This window comes from Typopeltis vanoorti, chromosome 10 (assembly GCF_054136105.1).
Source record: "Typopeltis vanoorti isolate ZY-2024b chromosome 10, IOZ_Tvanoo_1.0, whole genome shotgun sequence".
Lineage (NCBI taxonomy): Eukaryota > Metazoa > Arthropoda > Arachnida > Uropygi > Thelyphonidae > Typopeltis > Typopeltis vanoorti.
Genome location: NC_143558.1, coordinates 5,298,502 through 5,319,757, shown reverse-complemented (window position 1 = coordinate 5,319,757; position 21,256 = coordinate 5,298,502). Strand labels below are relative to the sequence as shown.

General features: G+C 34.2%; 1 protein-coding gene across 2 annotated transcripts in view; it reads right to left on the bottom strand.

Moving 5' to 3' along the window:
- LOC150102144 (uncharacterized) overlaps positions 1-21,256 on the bottom strand; it is a 138,960-nt gene that overhangs the window by 67,025 nt on the left and 50,679 nt on the right. For both annotated transcript variants that reach the window (XM_090399207.1, XM_090399208.1), the window contains one exon: positions 1,180-1,385. In XM_090399207.1, the coding sequence (XP_090255333.1) occupies positions 1,180-1,385 (206 nt within the window). The remainder of the gene's footprint in view (positions 1-1,179; positions 1,386-21,256) is intronic.

Below are 21,256 nucleotides of genomic sequence, written 5' to 3'. Positions count from 1 at the left end.
TGCCAATCATGTAGAGATTGTGGAAGACAGTGACTATTATTATAGTTGTCAAACCTTCAAGCAGAAGGTATTGGTTGCTTTTCATCTTTTGCCAGATTTTTATACAAATCTCTCATACGATTGCCCCAGACAAAGTCATGTTCTGCTGGTTCTGATTCTTGATCCAGCATCCTTTCCATTTTTCTCAATTGCATGACATTGAGATTTCATTACTCTCTCAAATCTCTGATCGTATGAGAGATATCAAATCTCAAATCGTATGAGAGATTTCAAATCTCTCATACGATTGCCCCAGACAAAGTCATGTTCTGCTGGTTCTGATTCTTGATCCAGCATCCTTTCCATTTTTCTCAATTGCATGACATTGAGATTTCATTACTCTGGTCATGCTGAGATTCGGGGATGATTGAACGCTCTTGCAAATTGTATCAGCCATCACTGTAGAATATTCAATTGAATGGTCCTTTGAATGTCAGTGTTATGTTCACCCCTATCACACTGATTCAAAACTTACAACTTCACCTCTGAAGAATGGAATTTCCTACATCTTTTCTTCACTTGGTTTTAATTCACATTTTCTTTTCAGTTAGTTTCCTTTGCTTTTTTGTTTCTCTTGCCAAACATCTCATGCAAAGGGTGCATTTTTTTTTTTTTTTTTTTTTTTTTTTAAAACAGACAGACAATGCTGCACAGAAAAATAAGGCAGTAGGTACACAAAATGAATTCTGAGCCACACAGCAGACATTGGTAGGAAACAAGGAGCATGTGTAGAAGCTTCAACATGTATAGGAAACATTATTACGGTGCATTATTATGTACTGTAATAATGAAACCACACGTATGCGAAAATACAGATAACAAGTTACTTGTATATGCTTTTTCCTCATCAGCTGCTCTTGTTACTTTATTATGAAAGGCAATTAGACTATAAAACAAGAATGACCCTTAACAAATCCACAATGACCCTCACAGGTAACATTATCCTCACCTGCCCAATAATATATATGAATAAACCAGTGTCAGCTTCAGGTTATAAGTTTTAGGAGAGGCTGGACAGAGTAATTATGAATCAAAATACCATTTGTTATTCTTCTGAAATTCAATCGCTGTATTAACACATTTCCAAAATAAATAATTCAGTCCATTGATTGAAAAGAGAATTCAAAATTCAAAACAAACCTTGAACAGTGCCACTACGTCGCTTTTTTCTTGGTTTAGGAGGCGCATCATCCAAAACTTCAAAAGATTTTTCACCATCTTCAAAGCGTAGGCTAAGTCCTTCACAACTAAGCTTATTAGCTATTTCACTTGGAAGCTTTCCTATTTCACTAGAATTCTCGATGAGGATCTGTACAACACCAGCATGATGCTGTATAAGTTTGTTGCTAAAACAAGAATAGAGTACGTGTTTTTTTCACTGTTCTATTAGATTAATCAGAAACTAAGTAGTTATTTTTGATAAAAATTCAGAATATTAAAAGCAGTTCATATGATTATAATTTGACATGTGCAATTCACTGAATACTGTAATAATTCTATTATTGACTCCATAAAAAAATAAATAACTTGAATAATTACAATTTCTTATCTATACCACTGCGTATATACCGTATTTTACATTTTCCCCCTATTCCTTAAAACTGAGCCAATATGCATTAAATGTCTTGATCTTTCACTTATTTGAGATCATTATTATTATAGCTAAAAAAAAATGGACTTACAAACAAATGTACATTTGTAGTGTTAAGGGTGTTAAATTTCATGGCCATGGGTTTTCCTGAGATTTTATCAAGTGTCAGATTAGATAAATTATGTACGCATGGATACATCATAAAAATCTTAAAATTCATTGAAATTTTGGAAAGTGTTAAAATAATTTCAAAATATGTATTATGGATACTACCATAACCACTAAAGTTAAAGAAACTGAAAATTTATTATTTAAGAAAGTTATTATTACAGATCCCATGGAGTCAAAGACTCATCTAGGCAAAACTTCATATCACCCTACATATAAATTTTAGGAGTTCAGCTAGAAGTGTTGTTAAAAGATCTGAACATTATTAACTATCAGCACGTGCAAAAGAATCTTGCATTTACATTTTTCTTTAAAAAAAAAAGTGTGATTCTGTGGATGGATGGAGCTTAATCTCTGCAATACAAAAGAAGTGTTAAATTACAGAAAAGTGACATTACTTAAGTATGCTTCTCTTTTCAAGCACAGGAGAAAGAATATATGTGTGCCTCACATGTCAGAAGTTTAACACCACAACCAGCCATGACATCTATAGATGTCCAGCTAAATCTGGATTCAATTTTGTAACACCCACTGAATAAAATGAATAAGAAGAGCAATTTGGTCTCACTATTTTATTCACCTCAGCCGGTAGGAAGGTTAATGGAGTGAAAAAGCACTAGGAAAAGATTAAAATAGCCTAATTCTTCCAATATTTCATCACAGGTACAGAGACATCATCATCAGGGGATACAATATGAGACTTTTAACACACGCAAAGGCAGAACAAAATTAGGTGAAACACATGGACAAAAGACTCGAGTAATAACTAGGTGGGATACCTTCTATGGACACCTGTCAGTGGCATAGGATGTAAACTGGGTTCTTGAAGTATTAGTGCTCCCATATTTATTCAAATTAGGCTGATTTTTAAAAGCAGCAGAATATTCTAAAAAGCAGTCTTTCTCTTCTAAATTTACTATAATGGAGCACCTGTTGAAAACTCCTATAGATAAATATGACCTCTCCTATTGCTTCTGCCTTAGTATCTCCATGTTTGGGTCTGCCTCCCACTGACGAGACCTCAATAAAGGTCGAAACCGGTCTGGGCAATGGCCCTTTCCTTAATGCATAGCCGTATACATGTCTGCAAGGAGATGTGCTTTGCATTATGGGAGATACTGAGACGAGTGATGAGAGCTTGGTCAATCTTTTCTCGGAGTTGCACTATCTTACCTCAGTCCTGAAGATTTTTCAGGCGCAAACTTTGTTTGCTTACCTTGGATAAAGGATTAAACTAGATTTATTATTTATTGTAATGGAGCATGGTGGTCTCTTTTAAACTGGTTTTATGAGATGTAACTAAAGTATGGTTTGCAAGGCCAAATTGACTATAGTCATGACTGCAGATGTATTTTTTATATTCTTACATGGATGGTATACGTGTGTAGAGGCTTAAGTGCTGTGAGGACATCATGTTGGAGGCTTAATGGATTTTTTTACAACACTCAAAAAGAATTAAAATAGAATTTAATACTTCCTATATTTCGTCCTAGTCACTAGGACATCTACGAGGATTACAAAAACAATTAATGTAACATATACACAAATAACAAACAATACTAAGCCCAACCACGTGGGTGACACTAAAGTCCTATCTAGGTAGAGCGCCCTCTAAGGGCAGTAGTAGGTGGCCTGGAATGCAAGGTGGGAACTCTGGTGATGAGTGTTTCCCAAATCTTTGGAAGCTTAATGCAACAGTATTTTTTGAGATTTGGTTGGTTTTTGAGAGCTGCTGCTGCTTCTAAGAAAAGTCTCTCTTTCTTGAATTTGCTGTGGTGGAGCATGGTGTTTTTTTTTCCATGATACCCTGTGGGTGGTGTCCAAAACATGGTCAGCCAAGCCTGAATGGCCATAGTTGTGTTTGAAGATGTAAGACTTGTGTTCCTCTAGACGGATGGATGCTGATCTGCCTGTCTGTCCAAAGTATGCCAGTTTACAGGAACAGGGTACTTTGTAAACTCCAGGCAGAGAGAGAGAGAGGAGGGAACTGATCTTTCGTAGAACGGATAAGGGTAGCAAGTTTGCGGTGTGGCTTATATGCTGTGTGTAGGTTGTACTGTTTTAGTATCTTGGCTATTTTTTCGGATGTAGGGTATGGTGATGGCATTTTTAAAATCTTGTTGACGAGAAGGACGGGGAATGGGTTGATTATTTTTTTGATACTGTGATCGCTGTAGCCATTGGAGAGGAAAGTGCTGTGTATGTGGTTAAGCTCGGTAGTGAGGGCGGTTCCACTGGAACAAAGATTGTGGGCTCTCTTGGTAAGAGTTTTAATAATGCCATATTGTTGAGAGGGGTGGTGGTGGGAGAGTTTGTGAGTGTATCTGCCTGTGTGTGGGTTTTCTGTATACGGTGAAGCTAAGTGTATCATTAGGCAGGCGTGTGACTAAGGTGTCTGTCTAGGAAGGGTAAACAATTGTTCTTTTCCTTTTCCATAGTGAACTGGATTCTTGGATGTAGACTATTGAGATGACTGAGGAAGGAGTCTAACGTGTCTGGGCCTATGGCTCGTTTTTCGAAATCTTCCATATAGAAATTGGCAAGGGGGGGGAACCCATGGCAGTTCCCTCTATCTGCTTGTAGATTTTGTTGTTCCAAGAGAAATACCCAGAGTTAATGGCAAAGGAAAAGAGATCTAAGATGTCAGAGGGAAAAACGTTTTCTAAGAGAGATAAGGTGTCAATTAAGGGAATATTGACAAACAAAGAGGAGATATCAAAGCTTACCAATATATCTGTCTTATTCAAGGTTAAATTTTCAGTGAGGGCTTTAAAGTGGGTCGAGTTTTTATATAGGAAGGGGACCTTCCGGTGAGGGGGATCAGAGAGTTGGCCAGCTGTTTAGATAGTCTATAGCAAGGTGCATTGGTGGCATTAACCATAGGCCTGAGTGGGGAATTGGGTTTATGGATTTTTGGTAAACCGTATATTCAGGGGGGGACAGGAGCGGAAAGGTTTAAGTTTTTTCGTGACGTCAGGAGGCCAGGAAGATACTTTTTTGAGTAAGATTTTTAGTTTCTTAACTTGTGTTTTTGTGGGGTCGTGCTCTAGATATTCCCTGGATATATCAAGAAAGAGACTTTTCTTAGAAGCAGCAGCAGCAGCTCTCAAAAACCAACCAAATCTCAATAAATACAGTTGCATTAAGCTTCCGAAGATTTGGGAAACACTCACCACCAGAGTTCCCACCTTACATTCCAGGCCGCCTACTACTGTTTTAGTATCTTGGCTACCTAGATAGGACTTTAGTGTCACCCACGTGGTTGGGCTTAGTATTGTTTGTTATTTGTGTATGTGTTACATTAATTGTTTTTGTAATCCCCGTAGATGTCCTAGTGACTAGGACGAAATATAGGAAGTATTAAATTCTATTTTAATTCTTTTTGAGTGTTGTAAAAAATCCATTAAGCCTCCAACATGATACATGGATGATAGTTGATCTTACTGTCTGTTCACAGTACTTCAACTTGCAGGAACAAGGAACTCTATATACACCTGGAACTGTGAGAGGAGGAAGTCTATTTTTAGTGGAGCAGATTATGATAGCTTGTTTTAAGTAGGGCTTGAAAGTAGCACAGAAATTGTATTTCTCAAAAATTCTGGCTATTTTTTCTGATGTCCCAGACATAGGGGATGGGATTACTAAAACCTTCCTGAAGAGAAGGTCATGGATTCGGGGAAGAACTGAATTTTTTTTTTTTTTAAATACTGTGGGAACTAAAGCAGAAGCTGCCATTAGTGTCCTAAAGTTTCAGTCAAAATTTTGCCATTGCACATAAACAAATAATGACACGAGACAGTTCAACATCGAATGCGCTATCTGAAACTTAGCTCCAGAGATAGTTAACAACATTAGATGATGGAAGTTTTTTCACTTGGCTATGCTACCAATTATATATTTGGTTTAATCCTTCATTCAAGTGTAAGTAAACAAAGTTTGCGCCTGTAGTATTTTCAGGACTGGGGCAACAACTCGTGGTAAAAGTTCTGAACTTATACCACTTATCTTATATCCTTATAGGTATTTATAATGCTATGAATTATGGAAAGGGTCACTACCCAAACTGGTTTCAATCTTTATTGAGGTCTTGTCAGCAGGAGCCAGACCCAGAGGTGGTGATACCAAGGTGGAAGTAATACAGAAGTCATATCACCATATACCAGTTGCCTTTTGGCAACTGGTATATAGTGGTCTGGCTCCCGCTGAAGAGACCTCGATAAAGATCGAAATCAGCCTGGGTAGTGACCCTTTCCATAATGCATAGCATTATAAATACCCATAACGATATGTGCTTTTCGCATATCCTTATGGGATACTAAGGCAAGTGATTAGAACTTATACCACGAGTTGCCCCAGTCCTGAAAATACTTTAGGAGCAAACTTTGTTTGCTAACACTTGGATAAAGGATTAAACCAAATATATAATTGCTAACAACATTAGGCTTGACGTTGCCAGTTCACTTCCTATATCTTTGCCTCCTAAAAGAAATACCATCCTGCCAGTTCAATGCGCTCAATAAACTATGTAAAAATAACATCAGTCATCACTAGAGCTAACAATGGAAATGCTACTGCTATCCTTAATGCCATTGAATATAATGAGAAAATGAACATAATTCTTAGAGACCATTCCATCTACAGACCTTGAGATTATGACCCCACTAAATCACAAATCAAGAAATTAGAAAGCTTACTCAAAAAAAAAGTTTCTGCCTAGCATCCTGATATCACAAAAAAAAAAAAAAAAAAAAAAAAAAAAAAAAAAAAAAAAAAAAAAAAAAACCACTTAAATCCTTTAGTTGCCATTCCCCTGGATATACAGCTTATCTAAAAATCATAAAACCAATTCGCCCTAAGACGTATAGTGAACACTACGGATTCTTCTTGCTATAAATTATCCAAACAGTTAGCAAATCTCTTGCCTCCCCTTACTGGTCATACCACATCTTACATAAAACTCTTCCTATTTTAAAAGTTCTATTGAAAATTTACTTGTTAATGATACTGATATGATAGCTTATTGCTTTTAATGCAATAAGGTGTGTTATACTGCAACTAAATGACACCTTATTGCTTTCAAAAAGTTTTTCTTCTTGGTTTCATAGACCTCTTTTCCTTTGCTATACATTCTGGTTATTTCTCTTTGAAGAACAAAATTTATAAACAGACACAGGATACCTCTATGGGTCTCCCCTCTCAAACCCCTTCTTGTCATTTTTTTTTTTTTTTTTTAATGGAAGATTTTGAAAAACAAGCTCTTGACTCAGTTCCTCTCAAACCTTTTCTCTGGGTAAGATATGTAGATGTTTTCCATTTGGTCTCAGGGCTTAGACACATTAAAATCTTTCCTCTGTCATCTCAATAGTCTTCACCCTAGAATCCAATTTTCAATGGAAAAGGAAACTAAAAATAGTCAAGCCTTTCTAGACATCTTACTCACCTGCCTACCTAATGGTAACCTGTCCTTTTCAGTATAAAAGAAATTCACTCAACACAGGCAGATACCTCCAGAAAAATTTTCCTATCATCCTACCTCCCCATTTCAATAACAGGGGGTCATTAAAACACTAACCCACTCAGCCTATAACCTTCATTCCAATGATACCTCTCTTGCAGCAGAACTCAGATCACATACACCAATTTTTTTTTTTTTTTTTTTTTTTTTTAATCTAATGGCTAAAGTTCCCACGGTATCAAAAAAAAAAAAAAAAATAATAATAATCAAACCTGCTTCTAATCCATAACATTTTCTTCAGAAAGATTTTAGTAATGCTATTGCCATCCCCTATGTCTGAGATATATTTAAAAAAAAAAATCTTTCACCACTTTCAAGCTCACTTAAAACTAGCTACCCTTATCTGTTCCACTAAAGACCAACTTCCTTCTCTCAGTTCCAGGTATATATAGAATTCCTTGTTCCTGCAAGTTAGCCTAATATGGATAGACAGGAAGATCAGTTACCATCTGCATGAAAGAACATAAAAAATACATCTGCAAGTTATGACTATGGCCTCAAACCACAATTTGCATATGGCTGACAATAACTGGAAAGAGACCACCATGCTTCAGAGTCAATTTAGAAAAGAAAGATTTTTAGAGTATGTTGCTGCTCTTATAAATTAGCATAATTTGAATAAATATCATTGCATGAACCATCCCAAAATATGGAAAATACTTTGAGATCCTAGGGCATTGACAGTGCATAGAGAGCATGTGGCACATAGAGAAGTTAGGACTCTTGTCTTTCATCCATGTGTTTAACTTAGTTCTATGCCTTTGTGTGCTACAAGTATCATACTGTACTCCGAGATATTGGAAGAATTAAATATTATTTTTAATCTTTTCCCTTTGTGCTATTTCATTCTATTACAACTTCTAACATGAGATTCTCAGCAATTAAGCCTTAACACACGAATATATACGAGCATAACAAGAATATGTTTTTCTGATATCTTCTATCAGATAGATTTACTGATCAAAGCTCAAATCAACTTTTGTACAAGTTATGCATCACTTTCAGGTAGCAACTTATAGAGATATGTTCCAGTTCCTAGCATTAATATTTGGCAAATCACTTAGTTTCAAAATATGGAGACAAATACAAAGAACTACAATTAAAAAGTCAGAATAAGATACTATTTTTTATTGATTTCTTGATTAGTTTGTTTCACATCATCAGGAGAATAAAGTGAAGAAGCTGAAAAAACAGGAAATAACAGCATGCAAAATGAAAATATTTGAAAGTGAATAACAACAATGAAAAGTGCGCAATTGCTATGACATTGTTTGCTGGTTTATGGACTGCTGTATACTACTGTACTACAGCAGTATCGTGATGAATTAGAGAAGACACAACCTGATGTAAATACATCCTTTGCATTAAGTTGTACTGTAAAGGATGTTTCATCATTTCAGACGATTCTTTGAATGCTTCTGGGAAGAGGAAAAAAAAAACTGTAATCTGTGCAAAGCATTTTTGTTTGTTGATGTACTCCTTGATGTTTTGTTTCAGTTGTATGTTTGTTTGTTTTTTTATGTTGGGTCCATACGAGAGGTTGGCTGGTCAACCTATAGTACGTTAGTACCGTATATGGATAGTGGGTTGGGAAAGAAGAAACTCGTTTACATTTGATTTAAAAGCCTGTATGTTGTATTCCTTGGGAAATACATCAGGGGAAGACTATTCCACAGTACCGCAGTAGCAGGAGGAAAAGAACTTGTTCTGTGGATTTCAAGGTGTACTGTGAAAGGATGTCGGGCAGCAGCTGTACATGTTTCAATGGGTTCAGTACAGAGTGGGAGAATTATTGATGCTGTTTCGGATGAACATTTTCCAGAAATATTTACAAAATATACAAATTGCAGAGACCAAGCTTCTATATGAAAGTGAGGGGAGCGAGTTGGTGAGAGATGGGTCATTTATCAATCTAATTGCTCTCCTCTGTATTGAGTCAAGCATTTTGAAGGGGCTTTTAAATCCCCACTCCAAATGTGAGAGCAGTATTCAATAGCTGTACGGATTTAAGATTTGTATGTGCTGCTAGTCCTGATTTGTGTTTTCTTCTGTTCTCAATGTCCTCAAAGTGTTCTGCTCAGCAAACCTCTCCTGACCTACCTGTCCTATGTAGTGAAACTACAGTTTATCTTGTACACACCTGTTTTTTTTTTTAAGTGGTAGATGAAAAGATTTAGGGGGTTTCAGGTGACCTTTATATATTCTGTTGACATAGCATCTGTTTTTTTATCCATGACTGAATGTATACATGGCAGAATTACTGCTCCTCTAAAACCTTGGTTTTTCTGTTCACCTGGTTGTTTTGGAAGCTGATGTAAGATTTTTTGAGTAACGTTCTATTGTAACCATTCTTTGGTAGTTTTTTTTTTTTTTTTAAATGTCATTCCCACCTACAAAAGGTTATTAGTAAATCTATAGCTATAGCACATTTGTACTGCAAGATCAAGGATTTCTTTTTTCTATTTTTATCAATTTTGTATTTTTTTAAAACTTTTTTTATTTATTTATTTTTACATAGACTAGAATTCCTGCTCTAGAGATCAAACATGGAACTTTTTCAAGTCACTTCAGGCCTCCAATAAGTGGGGCAGTGGTATCACACCAGGCAATGAAATTCATCTCTCACTTAAGGGATTAAACTCAGGTGTTGTAACTCTTGATTCCTTTTATCTATATTAGTGGAAATTCTGTACACCCTATTGCATAGGGAAGGGACGTGGCATGTAGGTAATGTTCAGTGTTATTTGGCTTACTACAGACTTGGAAATTGAGCATATTCTGTTCGGATTCCTCAACAAGCGTAACGAAAAATGGCAAAGACCTATTTGCCTCTAAATTCAACAGTGAATTTAATTTGAAGGTGAAGGCTGTTGAGGTACATGACAAAATCTTCTAATTGGGCAATAGAGCCAAGCCAGATGAGGATGAAAATATCAACATATCTTCAAATTTTAAGTTGTGTTCTTTGAAACTGAATCCCTCTCCCCAAAAAATCCACTCCATGAATAGGTTTGCTAACAAGGGAGAGCTGATTGCTATCAGAATATTCCTCTTGGAATTTGAAAAATATGCTATCAATGTAGTGTTTAAAGAGATCCGCTGTGTCCAGCATGAAGAGGTCTTATAATAGTTGTATAATTTCTGTTCTGGATATGCTGGTGAACAGATTAACTATGCCTAGGTTTGTAAGTATATCAATAGGATCTACTGTATCTTTGATGCTTTCTATGTAGTGTGTTGTATTCTTTATAAAAGAGAATGTTTGGTCAAAGTGGGGACTCAGCAGGTTTGCTAGATATTTGGATAGCAATGAACTTAGAGAGTATTTGCATCAACAATAAGTTTCAATGCCAAGTTCCCATATATTCTTAGAACCAGGACACAGATTTGAAAGAAGAAATAATTGACCTTTAGTTTTGAGCAGGATAAAATTCAGTATTGTATATTGAAAAGAAAAAGTGTGTAGGAAAGTTTTATAAAAAGAATCAAAGCTGAGTAGCTTTCAAAGGTGAACTGTAGATTCAAAGACACAAACATTTGATTGGTAATACTAACATAATTGTAAGCTGACTTTACATGTCAATTACATAATAAAACAATGAATTTAATAAACTTGCTCATATTTTGTGAGGAGTCTTGACTCGAGATGTTTTTTTGTCTTAAGGCAAGTCGGCATGTTTTATTTATTTATTTTTATTATTAATCAAAATGTTGGTCTTATTTATGGAAGACAAAAAAAGTCTCGAGTCAAGATACCCTCTTCCAAGAACATATGGGGGTTCCTGAAATATATATAAAAGTGATGATCACACAGACCAGGCAATTAAAATCAATTGAAATACACAACAGATTTTACAAAATATATCTTATTTACTTGAATATAATCTCACTTTTTCCTTCAAATTAAAGTTAAAAAATCGTGGTGCGAGATATAAGCAGGTATTTTCAGAAACTAAAGTTTTTTTAGGAAAAAACAAAATTGATGTTTATAGTTAAATCTTCAGTAATCATCACAATTGCTCACATTATTTATAAAATGATTGCATTTAGATTTCAATTATCAACGTTATTTATGAAATCAGTTGTGCACCTTCATCATGCGATATATTCGAATTTTTTAGTGAGAATGTTTCTGCAATTAAATTAATTATTTCTGGCAAAATCATGTCTCAAGTTCTCAAAATCCAGTTGCACAACATTTCTAACAATGGTCTTAATTCACCCCTGCGCAATCCAAGGTCAAGTAGACGTCAATGCTCTCACTCCCATGTTTCCTCTACTGGTTCCTTCCATCTTTATGCACCTGACTGATGTGGTATGAACAAAAGATTGTATGACTCAACGAAAAAGGGCAAACCGACAATTACTCCAGGCATAATAAATTTAGTTTAACCCTTTATCCAAGTGTAAGCAAATAAAGTTTGCTCCTGAAAATGTCTTCAGGACGGAGGTAAGGTGGTACATCCCTTGGCAACTCGTAGCAAAGGTGGACCAAGCTCTCATCACAGTATCTCTCATAATGCAAAGCACATCTCCTTGCAGACATGTATACTGCTCCAGGCATCTAGAATATCTATCTATCTTCAGTTTTTATGTTCACCTTTATCATATGCGATTACTTTTACAGTATACTTTCTTCTGTTTCCAAGTGTTTTTAATAGCTACCTTCCTGATATTGGTTCCGTTGCTTCTTGCAACTTCGGTAGTTAGTCACGTTTCACTCTAATGATGTGATTAGAAACTCTTCACAAAATATGAGCGAGTTTATTAAATCCATTGTTTTAATATGTAATTGACATGTAAAGTCAGCTTACAATTATGTTGGTATTACCAATCGAATGTTTGTGTCTTTGAATCTACAGTTCACCTTTGAAAGCTGCTCAGCTTTGATTCTTTTTATAAAACTTTCCTACACACTTTTTCTTTTCAATATGATACTGAATTTTATCCTGCTCAAAACTAAAGGTCAATTATTTCTTCTTTCAAATCTGTGTCCTGAACCAGCATGAAGATAATGATTTAAACAATAACATAGTCAATTAGACTTTTTCTTATTCCTTGTGTCTTCTCTCCCTGTGAATTTATGCACTTATGTGGAGACATGGTGTTAGTAATGACTAGTCCATGCCAGAATAGAAATCCAGCAGATACTTACCATTATTACTAACTTTTTTCTTTTCTCCAAAATTTTCCAACATTTCTATGTTTGATAATCACTTCCTACTCTGTTGTTTAGATAGTAAACAAGAATTTACTTTTTGTGTGTGTGTGTGTGTGTGTGTGTGTGTATTAGCTGCTTTCTCCAATTCTTCTAAAAATTCCTCTTCTGATTCGTTAACAGATCCTTCTGGAACAACAGCCACGAATAAGTCATTATGCAATTTTCCATTCTGATATTTGCAAATCTCCACCTGAACTGCCTGTCATTCAAGTAGATTATCCTCATATCTAGTGTTGAATACTACAGCTACTCCTTTTCCCTGTTCATTATTTCTGAATATAACATCTTGTATTTGTTGCTTATAAGAATCTCACGTTATTGTGTTATTTGTTTCAGTAACACCAATTATGTCGATCTGGTATGTATTCAATTCTTCTGTTAGTTCCATTTCTTTTCTGTTAATGCTTATGTTGATGATGCCAATCTTGAACTCTGATATTGAGTTGGGCTTTGTTCCAGTAGCTTTTTGCTGTTTGCCTTGGTTTCCTGATGAGCATAGCAGGGACTTTGATTAACTGGGTAATGACCAAACCAGGATGAAATTCTATCATGATGTATCATAATTTTAGTTAGGTTTTAGACAATAAGAATATAATTTGGTCAGCTAAATCCCAAATTGTTAGCCCATTATTGTTTGTTTAGTAAACATGTAAATATCTACTAACAGGCTATATCAATGAAATGGTGAGGACTGGATATTACATCAGAGATCTTGTTTGGTTCTCTGCATTCCTTAAATGGCTATGTGGAGGTCTCCTCCCAGTTCTCCACATTTCATCCTTAAGCAATTCCTTTGTTTAAGTTCATAAATTAAATTGATTTTAATTGCCTGGTGTGTGTGTGTGCATGCATGCACACACATGCATGGTGCATCATCTTTATTGCACTGAAGGTCTGATGTGACTGTATAAAGTACCTTATTGATTTCTAGAACAGGTTTTCCAGATTATGTTATCTTGAGTCTACTCGTAATTTTACAAGTGAGATTATCATTAACAAAAAAAAGTTACAATGGGTAAAACATATTTATCAAAGAAAAGAAAACATGTGTTCTTTGCTTGTAGAAATGATAGCCTTTGAATCTGAGCAAAGGGCAGAAAGCAATGTCTTGTGGCTCATGTTTTGAATGTTGTAAATAAATCTCTTCACTCCCTAATGATGACCTTGTAAATACATGATGAAATATGTTGGATTTAAATAAATTCTATTTTCCTGTACATATATTAGATATCATAAAAATGTCTGCTACAGTGAATCAACACAGCACAGCATGGCATTATATCTGTGGAGCATTAATCAGTAATTTTTAGTAGTTTGTTATAGGGAGAAGTTTATGTTATAGTGGTTTTTACTATGAGATGTGATTGTACTTTCTACATTTACTAAAAATTGAAATTAGTTATTTCTTAACCAAATATTATTGTCTAAGAAACAATTATAATATTTTAAGTTAAAATTTTGGTATTATTAATGTGTGCAGTAGTGAATTTATAAGTGGCTTTCATGAGTTTTTGGTATGAGAAGCCTACTACTGTATATATCTATTAACATGTGTCACCCCAGGTTTTTTGCAATAGCTGTTCAGTTACTAGAGCCTTAAAATATGCCACACAAGGAAATGCTATTTGTAGATTCCTTCTCTGTTATGACAGTACAATATCTATAAAGCAAGGGTTGCTTTGTATCTATTATTACACTGAAACTGTTTCAAAATAAGGATGACCATAATGCATTTCTTACCATGCCATTAACAGAAGACAGGTTTTGAAATCAAACCAAAATTCTGCACTCAAATAGATTTAAATTTGATCATCTGTTACTTGAAATATGTTGACCTCTATGACACCATCTAGATCTCAACCATTCTGATCATATGCCTATTTGAAAGTTTTGTAAAAATAAGTCGACCAAAGGGCTTACAGGAATATGCCCGACGGCATTTCCGAGTCACCCTACCACGGACCACTTCAGAAAACATGCCCGTAAGCTCTCTGGTCAACTTATTTTTACGAAACTTTCATAGTTTCTACATTCGGTTTTGAAATAATGCTGGATCTAATATCCACTTGATTTTTATAATTTTTGCATCACCAAACTGAAGCCTTTTGGCTCTTTATTTTAGTAAATCATTATTAACTATTCACATATATAATGAATGAGTTATATAACTATTTAATTGCAAAAACTGTTTCCTCTGAACTCTAACAGAGTGTTCTGTTTACATAGTGATGATTAAGACAAGGAAGTAAATGCATGCTACATGACAAGTCAGATATTTGACTGTTAACTTATCTTTTCTTCTCTTCCTAATGATTCTTATAACAAGGAACAAATATACAAGTCAGTACATTTTATAATTTTTTACATATGCTAACTGTTATTTAATTCATAACAATGTCTACTATGTTTACTTAAAATGTCTAGTAATGAAGTACCATTGTGAATTCAATAAAAAAAATCGATCATAAAACAAAGCAAAAATGCAACCAAAAATTGATATAAAAATTTATACACCTATTTCTTATATCATCTTTGTGGCCCTATAAACTGAGTGTACCAGCGTTCAGATTCTATCAAGCCTGTTATGTTCGATAGAATCCCAACTATACTCTGCATGATTCATTTCATCACAAGGATGCTATGTCGTGAACATTAAGTCGGAAATGTCAAAATCTAGAATCCTTTCCTCTTTCTCTTTTAATCAGTTCTGGCTGAAAATATTCTTGCCACATTGTTTCATTCATTTGCTGTACCTACTACTGTTCTTTAAACTCTAGTAACCACTCTAGCCACTAATTACTTATCTCTGAAGCTTGATTTTCTATAGTCTTAAACAGCAATGTCATATTCCTTAGATATCTCAATGTTCATAACGGACTTCTCTAATTCTACTGTTCAAGCTAGAAGAAATGCTAAGGAATTTTGTGTTAGTAATATTAGAATGGACGTAACAAACTGTCAATCTTCACCTTCTTCCAACACCTTGGACATTTTCTTAACTATCCCTTCTTCTGAGTGTGCTGCAAATATCAGATTTAGATCATAACTCATCTGCAATATTTTTTTAAATTTTTTTTTACAGAACGTCCTTTAATTGGTCATTTCCAGTCTCGCATCACCTGGCATTACAACAGTGCCACATGGGATGACTTCAGTGATTTTATTTCTCCTTACCATTTTTTAGTCTCTGTACCATTCTAACATTTGATCTCAATGAAATATATCTGCTGGAATAAAGGTTTAATTACACAACAGCTGCAAAAAATCTGACTGTGAGAATAGCAAAATGCAGAAAATTTGTTGCCTAATCAAATGACAGTTAAGTCTTCTGATCTGATGGCAAGACTTCCAAGCCTAGACTTGGTTTCTCACATCTCAATGGTACCAACATAATATCATCAAAAGGTAAGGTGAGGTAAACAGCTCACTGCAGTGCCATATCTGATAGTTTGTTGAAAGACAGAGGAAGAATCCTTAAGTAGTATAAATATCAACAAGTTTTCTGGTTGTGATAGCATTTCTCCTCAATCCCCAGTTATGTTCAATGTTTGTGACCCAGAATTAACACTAATCTTCTATCATCTTTATGGACTTTCATATTGTCTGGCATCCATCTAATGGCATGGATAAGTTGGCATCAGATGTATCATTCTCATTGCACATTATATCTTCTTGGGCACTCACTGTAAAAGTTTAGAGAAATTCTTGTAGTGGCCTTTGATCAGTTCTGGCACTTAGTATACTCACCAATCTACCACTTTACAGTTAAAGATTCTGATGGCAATTGTTAGCAAAGATATTTCTATCTGATATCTAAAGAGAACCAAGGAATTCAACAGACTACTATTAGGTCAGTAGCATTGTACTTTTTCTTTCCGATGTTCTTTTTTAATTTTTAAGATGCTGCCATTCATTATTTTTAATTCTCTTATTCATCTTAACTATAATTTCTAATATTTCTGACAGTTGCCTTTCCAAGATTATTTTTATCCTACTAGTAAAAAGAATATTATTTGGTATGGTGACTATCATAAAACATGCTATTGATGAGTGGGTTATAACTTCAAGTTTTCCTGGAGCAAAAATTAAAAATACACATGCAATTAGAAAATAGCAAAGAAAAGTAAGAGAGATCATAATTATAATAGGTACTAATGACTTAACTAGCGATAAGTTCGGAATGAGAGAGGATATGAAAGGATTGGTGGAAGAAGTGGGAGTGAAGAGTGAGAAAGTGAAAATAGTAATTATATTACCTAGATATGATAAAAAGGAATTAAAAAGAAAGGCTGTGATGCAAATTTGATGCATCAAATAAAAAAAAAATATTTGATTTAGAATGAATAGATGAGAGTTTTTGAATGTGTGGAGTAAGTTTGAGGGAAGATTAGAATTGTATAAGAGAGATGATAGCCTATACTTGAATGCGTTTGGTATCAGGAGTCTTGAAAAACTAATAATTGGTACGAGACTTGTGGGAAATTTTCGGTATTGAGACCATATTATGATGTAAATAGAGTTTAATAAAAATAAAGCAATTAAAACAAGAAAAGTTTCATAAGTCGTAAGACTTACATCATCAGGTACATAAGTTTTACACAACAAAAATCTATTAACAATTAATTACGCATATTAGATGTTTTTGCTAACTTCACGATTGTAACATATAATTGATAAACCAGAATACAAATGATAAATTCGTTACTGCATGCACATTGGAACATTGTTAGTTGTTGCTATCATGTTCTGTGGTATCACACGCGCTACATCCCAAGTCCATGGCAATTAAATTTTTGATGAAATTAGACCATACTTGATGTAAAGTTAAGCCTTGATTTTTATTGCATTGTGTAGGGATTCTAAGCATTTGCGTGGCTTCTTTAAATTTTCTTGTAAAACAGTTACAATCAATATGACGAAGAATGCCAGGCCTAATTTATGGTCTCTTCTTTTTTTGACATCCTTTACATGTTCAGATCTCTCCCAACCTTCCTGTCTGGCCTACATAACAAATACCACAAGAGCAATTAATCTCACAGATGCCTAGTTTTTTCATGGAATGATGTGGAGGTTTTGGTGGATGTAGGAATCCTAATATTTTTTGTAAAGGTAAAAAAGACACATTGTACTTGCAGAGCAAATAGCTTAATTTTACATCTGCTTTCATCAAAATTTTAACTGCCACGGACCTAGGATATAACACGCATGATACCACAGAATGTGATAGCAACAACTAGCAATGTTCCAACATGCATACAGTAATGAATTTACCATTTGTATTCTGGTTTATCAATTATATGTTACAGTCGTCAGGTTTTAATAGCTTATTTTTTATTAAACTCTTTATTTACATCATAATGTGGTCTCAATACTTCCCACAGATCTGCTAAGTCACAGAAACTTACATTTGCAAGGTATGAGACCTAACACAGATACAGTGTTTGTAATCAGCATTTAAATTTAATAGTGCTCAAATTTTTGTGAGTCAAAAATTATGTCACTATGCACTGTTTGATATGTTTTGACAAATTTGTAAAACACTTATCCATCATGCATGTGATAACATGAGAAATACAACTTTATTCATTCTACTGTTTGGTGAAATAAACATATATATCTACATATAATAATTATTAATGAAATTTATTTGGTTAAATTCTTACACCAGTATTTTGCCTAGGTCACCTAGGCACAAATATTGAGCATGTGCACAGAGGTGGCATCTTACACTCCTAACTGGCACCCTTTATGGGTGCAATGATGGAAATTTGGTGAAGGTCTTCATGATAAAGAACATATGCCAAATCTCAATAAATTCAGCTACTTCACCTACCTAAAATCTGGGAGATCATCATGATAAGACCTTCAGAAAGTTTCCATCATTGCACCCGTAGAGGGTAATTGATGTTAAGTCGTTAGCCTCTATATTCAAGTAGTCCAGTCATGAAGATACTTCATGTGCAAACCTTATTTGCTTACACTTGGATAAAGGATTGAACAAGAATATAATTTCTTGGCATCTTTAATTTAATCGAGGGAATCAGTTAGTATGAATGGTGCAATTTTAGTCCTCAGTCTGTGTCTGCTTTTTTACCAGTATGCCTGTATAAACGTCCTCTGTATTTTTGCTCACAAAGATGCCTAGGTGACCTAGGCAAAATATTGGTGTAATAATTTATTTAGTTAATAAATTTAGTCAGTATTTATTATCTGTAGACATGTTTATCCACCAAAACTCAACCTGAGTGATAACCAACATCTAAGTATCTATACCAGATTAGTAAATACAAGTTTGACCATAGACTACTATATACTAAACTATTAAGGAACTGTTGGAGTGGCACATGTAGCTACACATGCTACAAGCAGCACGTGTAGCTGCTTGTTGTTTTATTACAGCTGAAGCAGACAGGCTACAAGGACAGTATCTATATCTGTAAATTGTATGTATTATTCTTGCTGGTACACTTGTTTTGTTGGATGAGGAACTCTTTCACTTCTGTATGAGAACAGCTAACTTAATTTAATTTGAACCCAGGTCTTTCCAACCAAAGAGCACTGTCAATGTTGAATAGGCTATGTAGAATTCCACACACATGCAGGCATTACTCACAGTATGTCTATCATGTTTATTCTGTTATGCAAGTTGCATCCCTCTGAGTCCAGTTTAGTATGTCCATGTTGTCAGGGATGTGCAATGCAAGTCTGGGATTGCCTTAATGAGTGAAGTATGGCGAGGACTTCGTGGGCCTTCAGCTGCTATGGTAGCCATGAAGGCTCATAAGAAACCCAAAAAACAGCTGAATCTAAACTAGCTAAGGCTGCATTGGTGGACAAGTCCCTCAGAAGAACAAAACAGTGAATCAGAATTCCTTCAGGGCTACATGAGACAAAATTTGTTAGTCATACTGTGCATCCTTCATGAAAGGACCTGGAAACCTACTACATATTATTCTAGGAGCACTATGACAGTATAGGAAAAGCAAAACACAAATCAGGTTAGCATTTCTGCAACCTTATCTATTTCAAACTACAGGGAAGAGGCTAAGATTACCTCCAAGTGTTTTAGTCACAAGAGTGATGAAATAGGAGTAAATCTTTCAGGATCACCAATAGCAGATGCTGTTACTTCCCTGGACTGAATGAAGTTAGATGGACAGGATCTGGAGATTGTAAGAGTACCCAACATCTTAGTTTAACAAGCATGAAATGGAAGAGGAATTTTAATGGGCAGTTACAAAAATCATTAAATGGCTTCTGGGGCCATACTAATCAATTTATACATATATCCTCTGACCTGAAGAAGTTAACATGAAACTGAAAGGTTGTATGAAAAGATATAGGATGCAATGATACAAGTAAAAAAAAAACAAAAACAGATGAGTTGATGATGGGTGTCACAAATGCCAAAATTGTTAATATAAGATATGAAAAATATGGTAAGAAATTTAGGACTGGAAAAAAAAAAAAATGACTGAGGTGGAAAATAATTGATTTTTGTAAGGCAAATATAATTTAATAATTATTAATACTTAGTTCAAACAACATCCAAAACTATACATGGCAAGAATCTGAGGATTTGACAAGAAGTCAAATTGATTTTATAATAAAGAACAGGTTGGTTTAGATGCTCAGTAAGACAAGTCAAAGCTTATTGACCTTAATTCAGATAATATCCTATTAGTAGCCATAAAAGAAATAAAACTGAGGAAGTTAACAAAAAGTAGTAATAAAAACTTAAGACTAAACTGGAATGTTAGACTAAATAAATATACACAGATAATCAACTTAAAGAATTATTTCATAGTCAATATGATTAACTGGAAAAATAATTTTTTTTATTTTATAATATAAAATTTAAAAAAAATTATTATTTTTATACTACATACAGGAAATTAAAGAAATAACCCAGAAACATAAGAGGCAAAGGAAATTTGGATGGCAACAAGTGTCAAGAAATTGAAGAGTAAGTCATCATGATTTTACAAAATACAAAATAAAACAACTTACAGAAAAGAAAAGGAATTTTTTTTTTTTTTAGTGAAAATAGTGTTTGAAGAGACATATCCTAGAACATTGGGAAAAATTTTAAAGAGCCAAATTCAGACAGTATGAAAGATCTTAAAATTAATAAGGAGAATGAAATTGGCTGCTCTTCAAATTTTAACTGAAAAAATGAGAAAAGCACTTAATAATTAAAGAAAAATACAGCACCAGGTCCAGATTTACTTATGATTGAAATACTAAAAAAATAAACGTAGAAGATAACAGCATCATCTGGTTAACAAAAATTTTAACCTTAGATATGATTATGATATTTTGCTTAATGAACAATGTCTTGAAATAATTTCTTACAATAATATTGGACAGATGTCAAAACTAGGCAAATAAAACAACTGGTGAAGAACTATATGGATTCAGAAGTGAAAAAAACATAAGCAATACAATACTAAATCTCAGAATGATATGTGAAAAATCAATTGATATAAAAAAACTGATCTACCTCTGTCACCAATTCAAAAAAGCATTGGACACCATCTCTTATGATAAAATTATAAGGAATCTAAAATTTTTCATTTATTTCTTTCTAAGTACTTTTGAGGGTTTTTAGCTTGGAGGATATTATCATCATTTTTACCTACCTCAGACTACTAATTCTTGTATTTTCTTTGTTTAAAATAGGCTAAGATTTTGAAAATATTTTAAAACATGCAGAACAGTA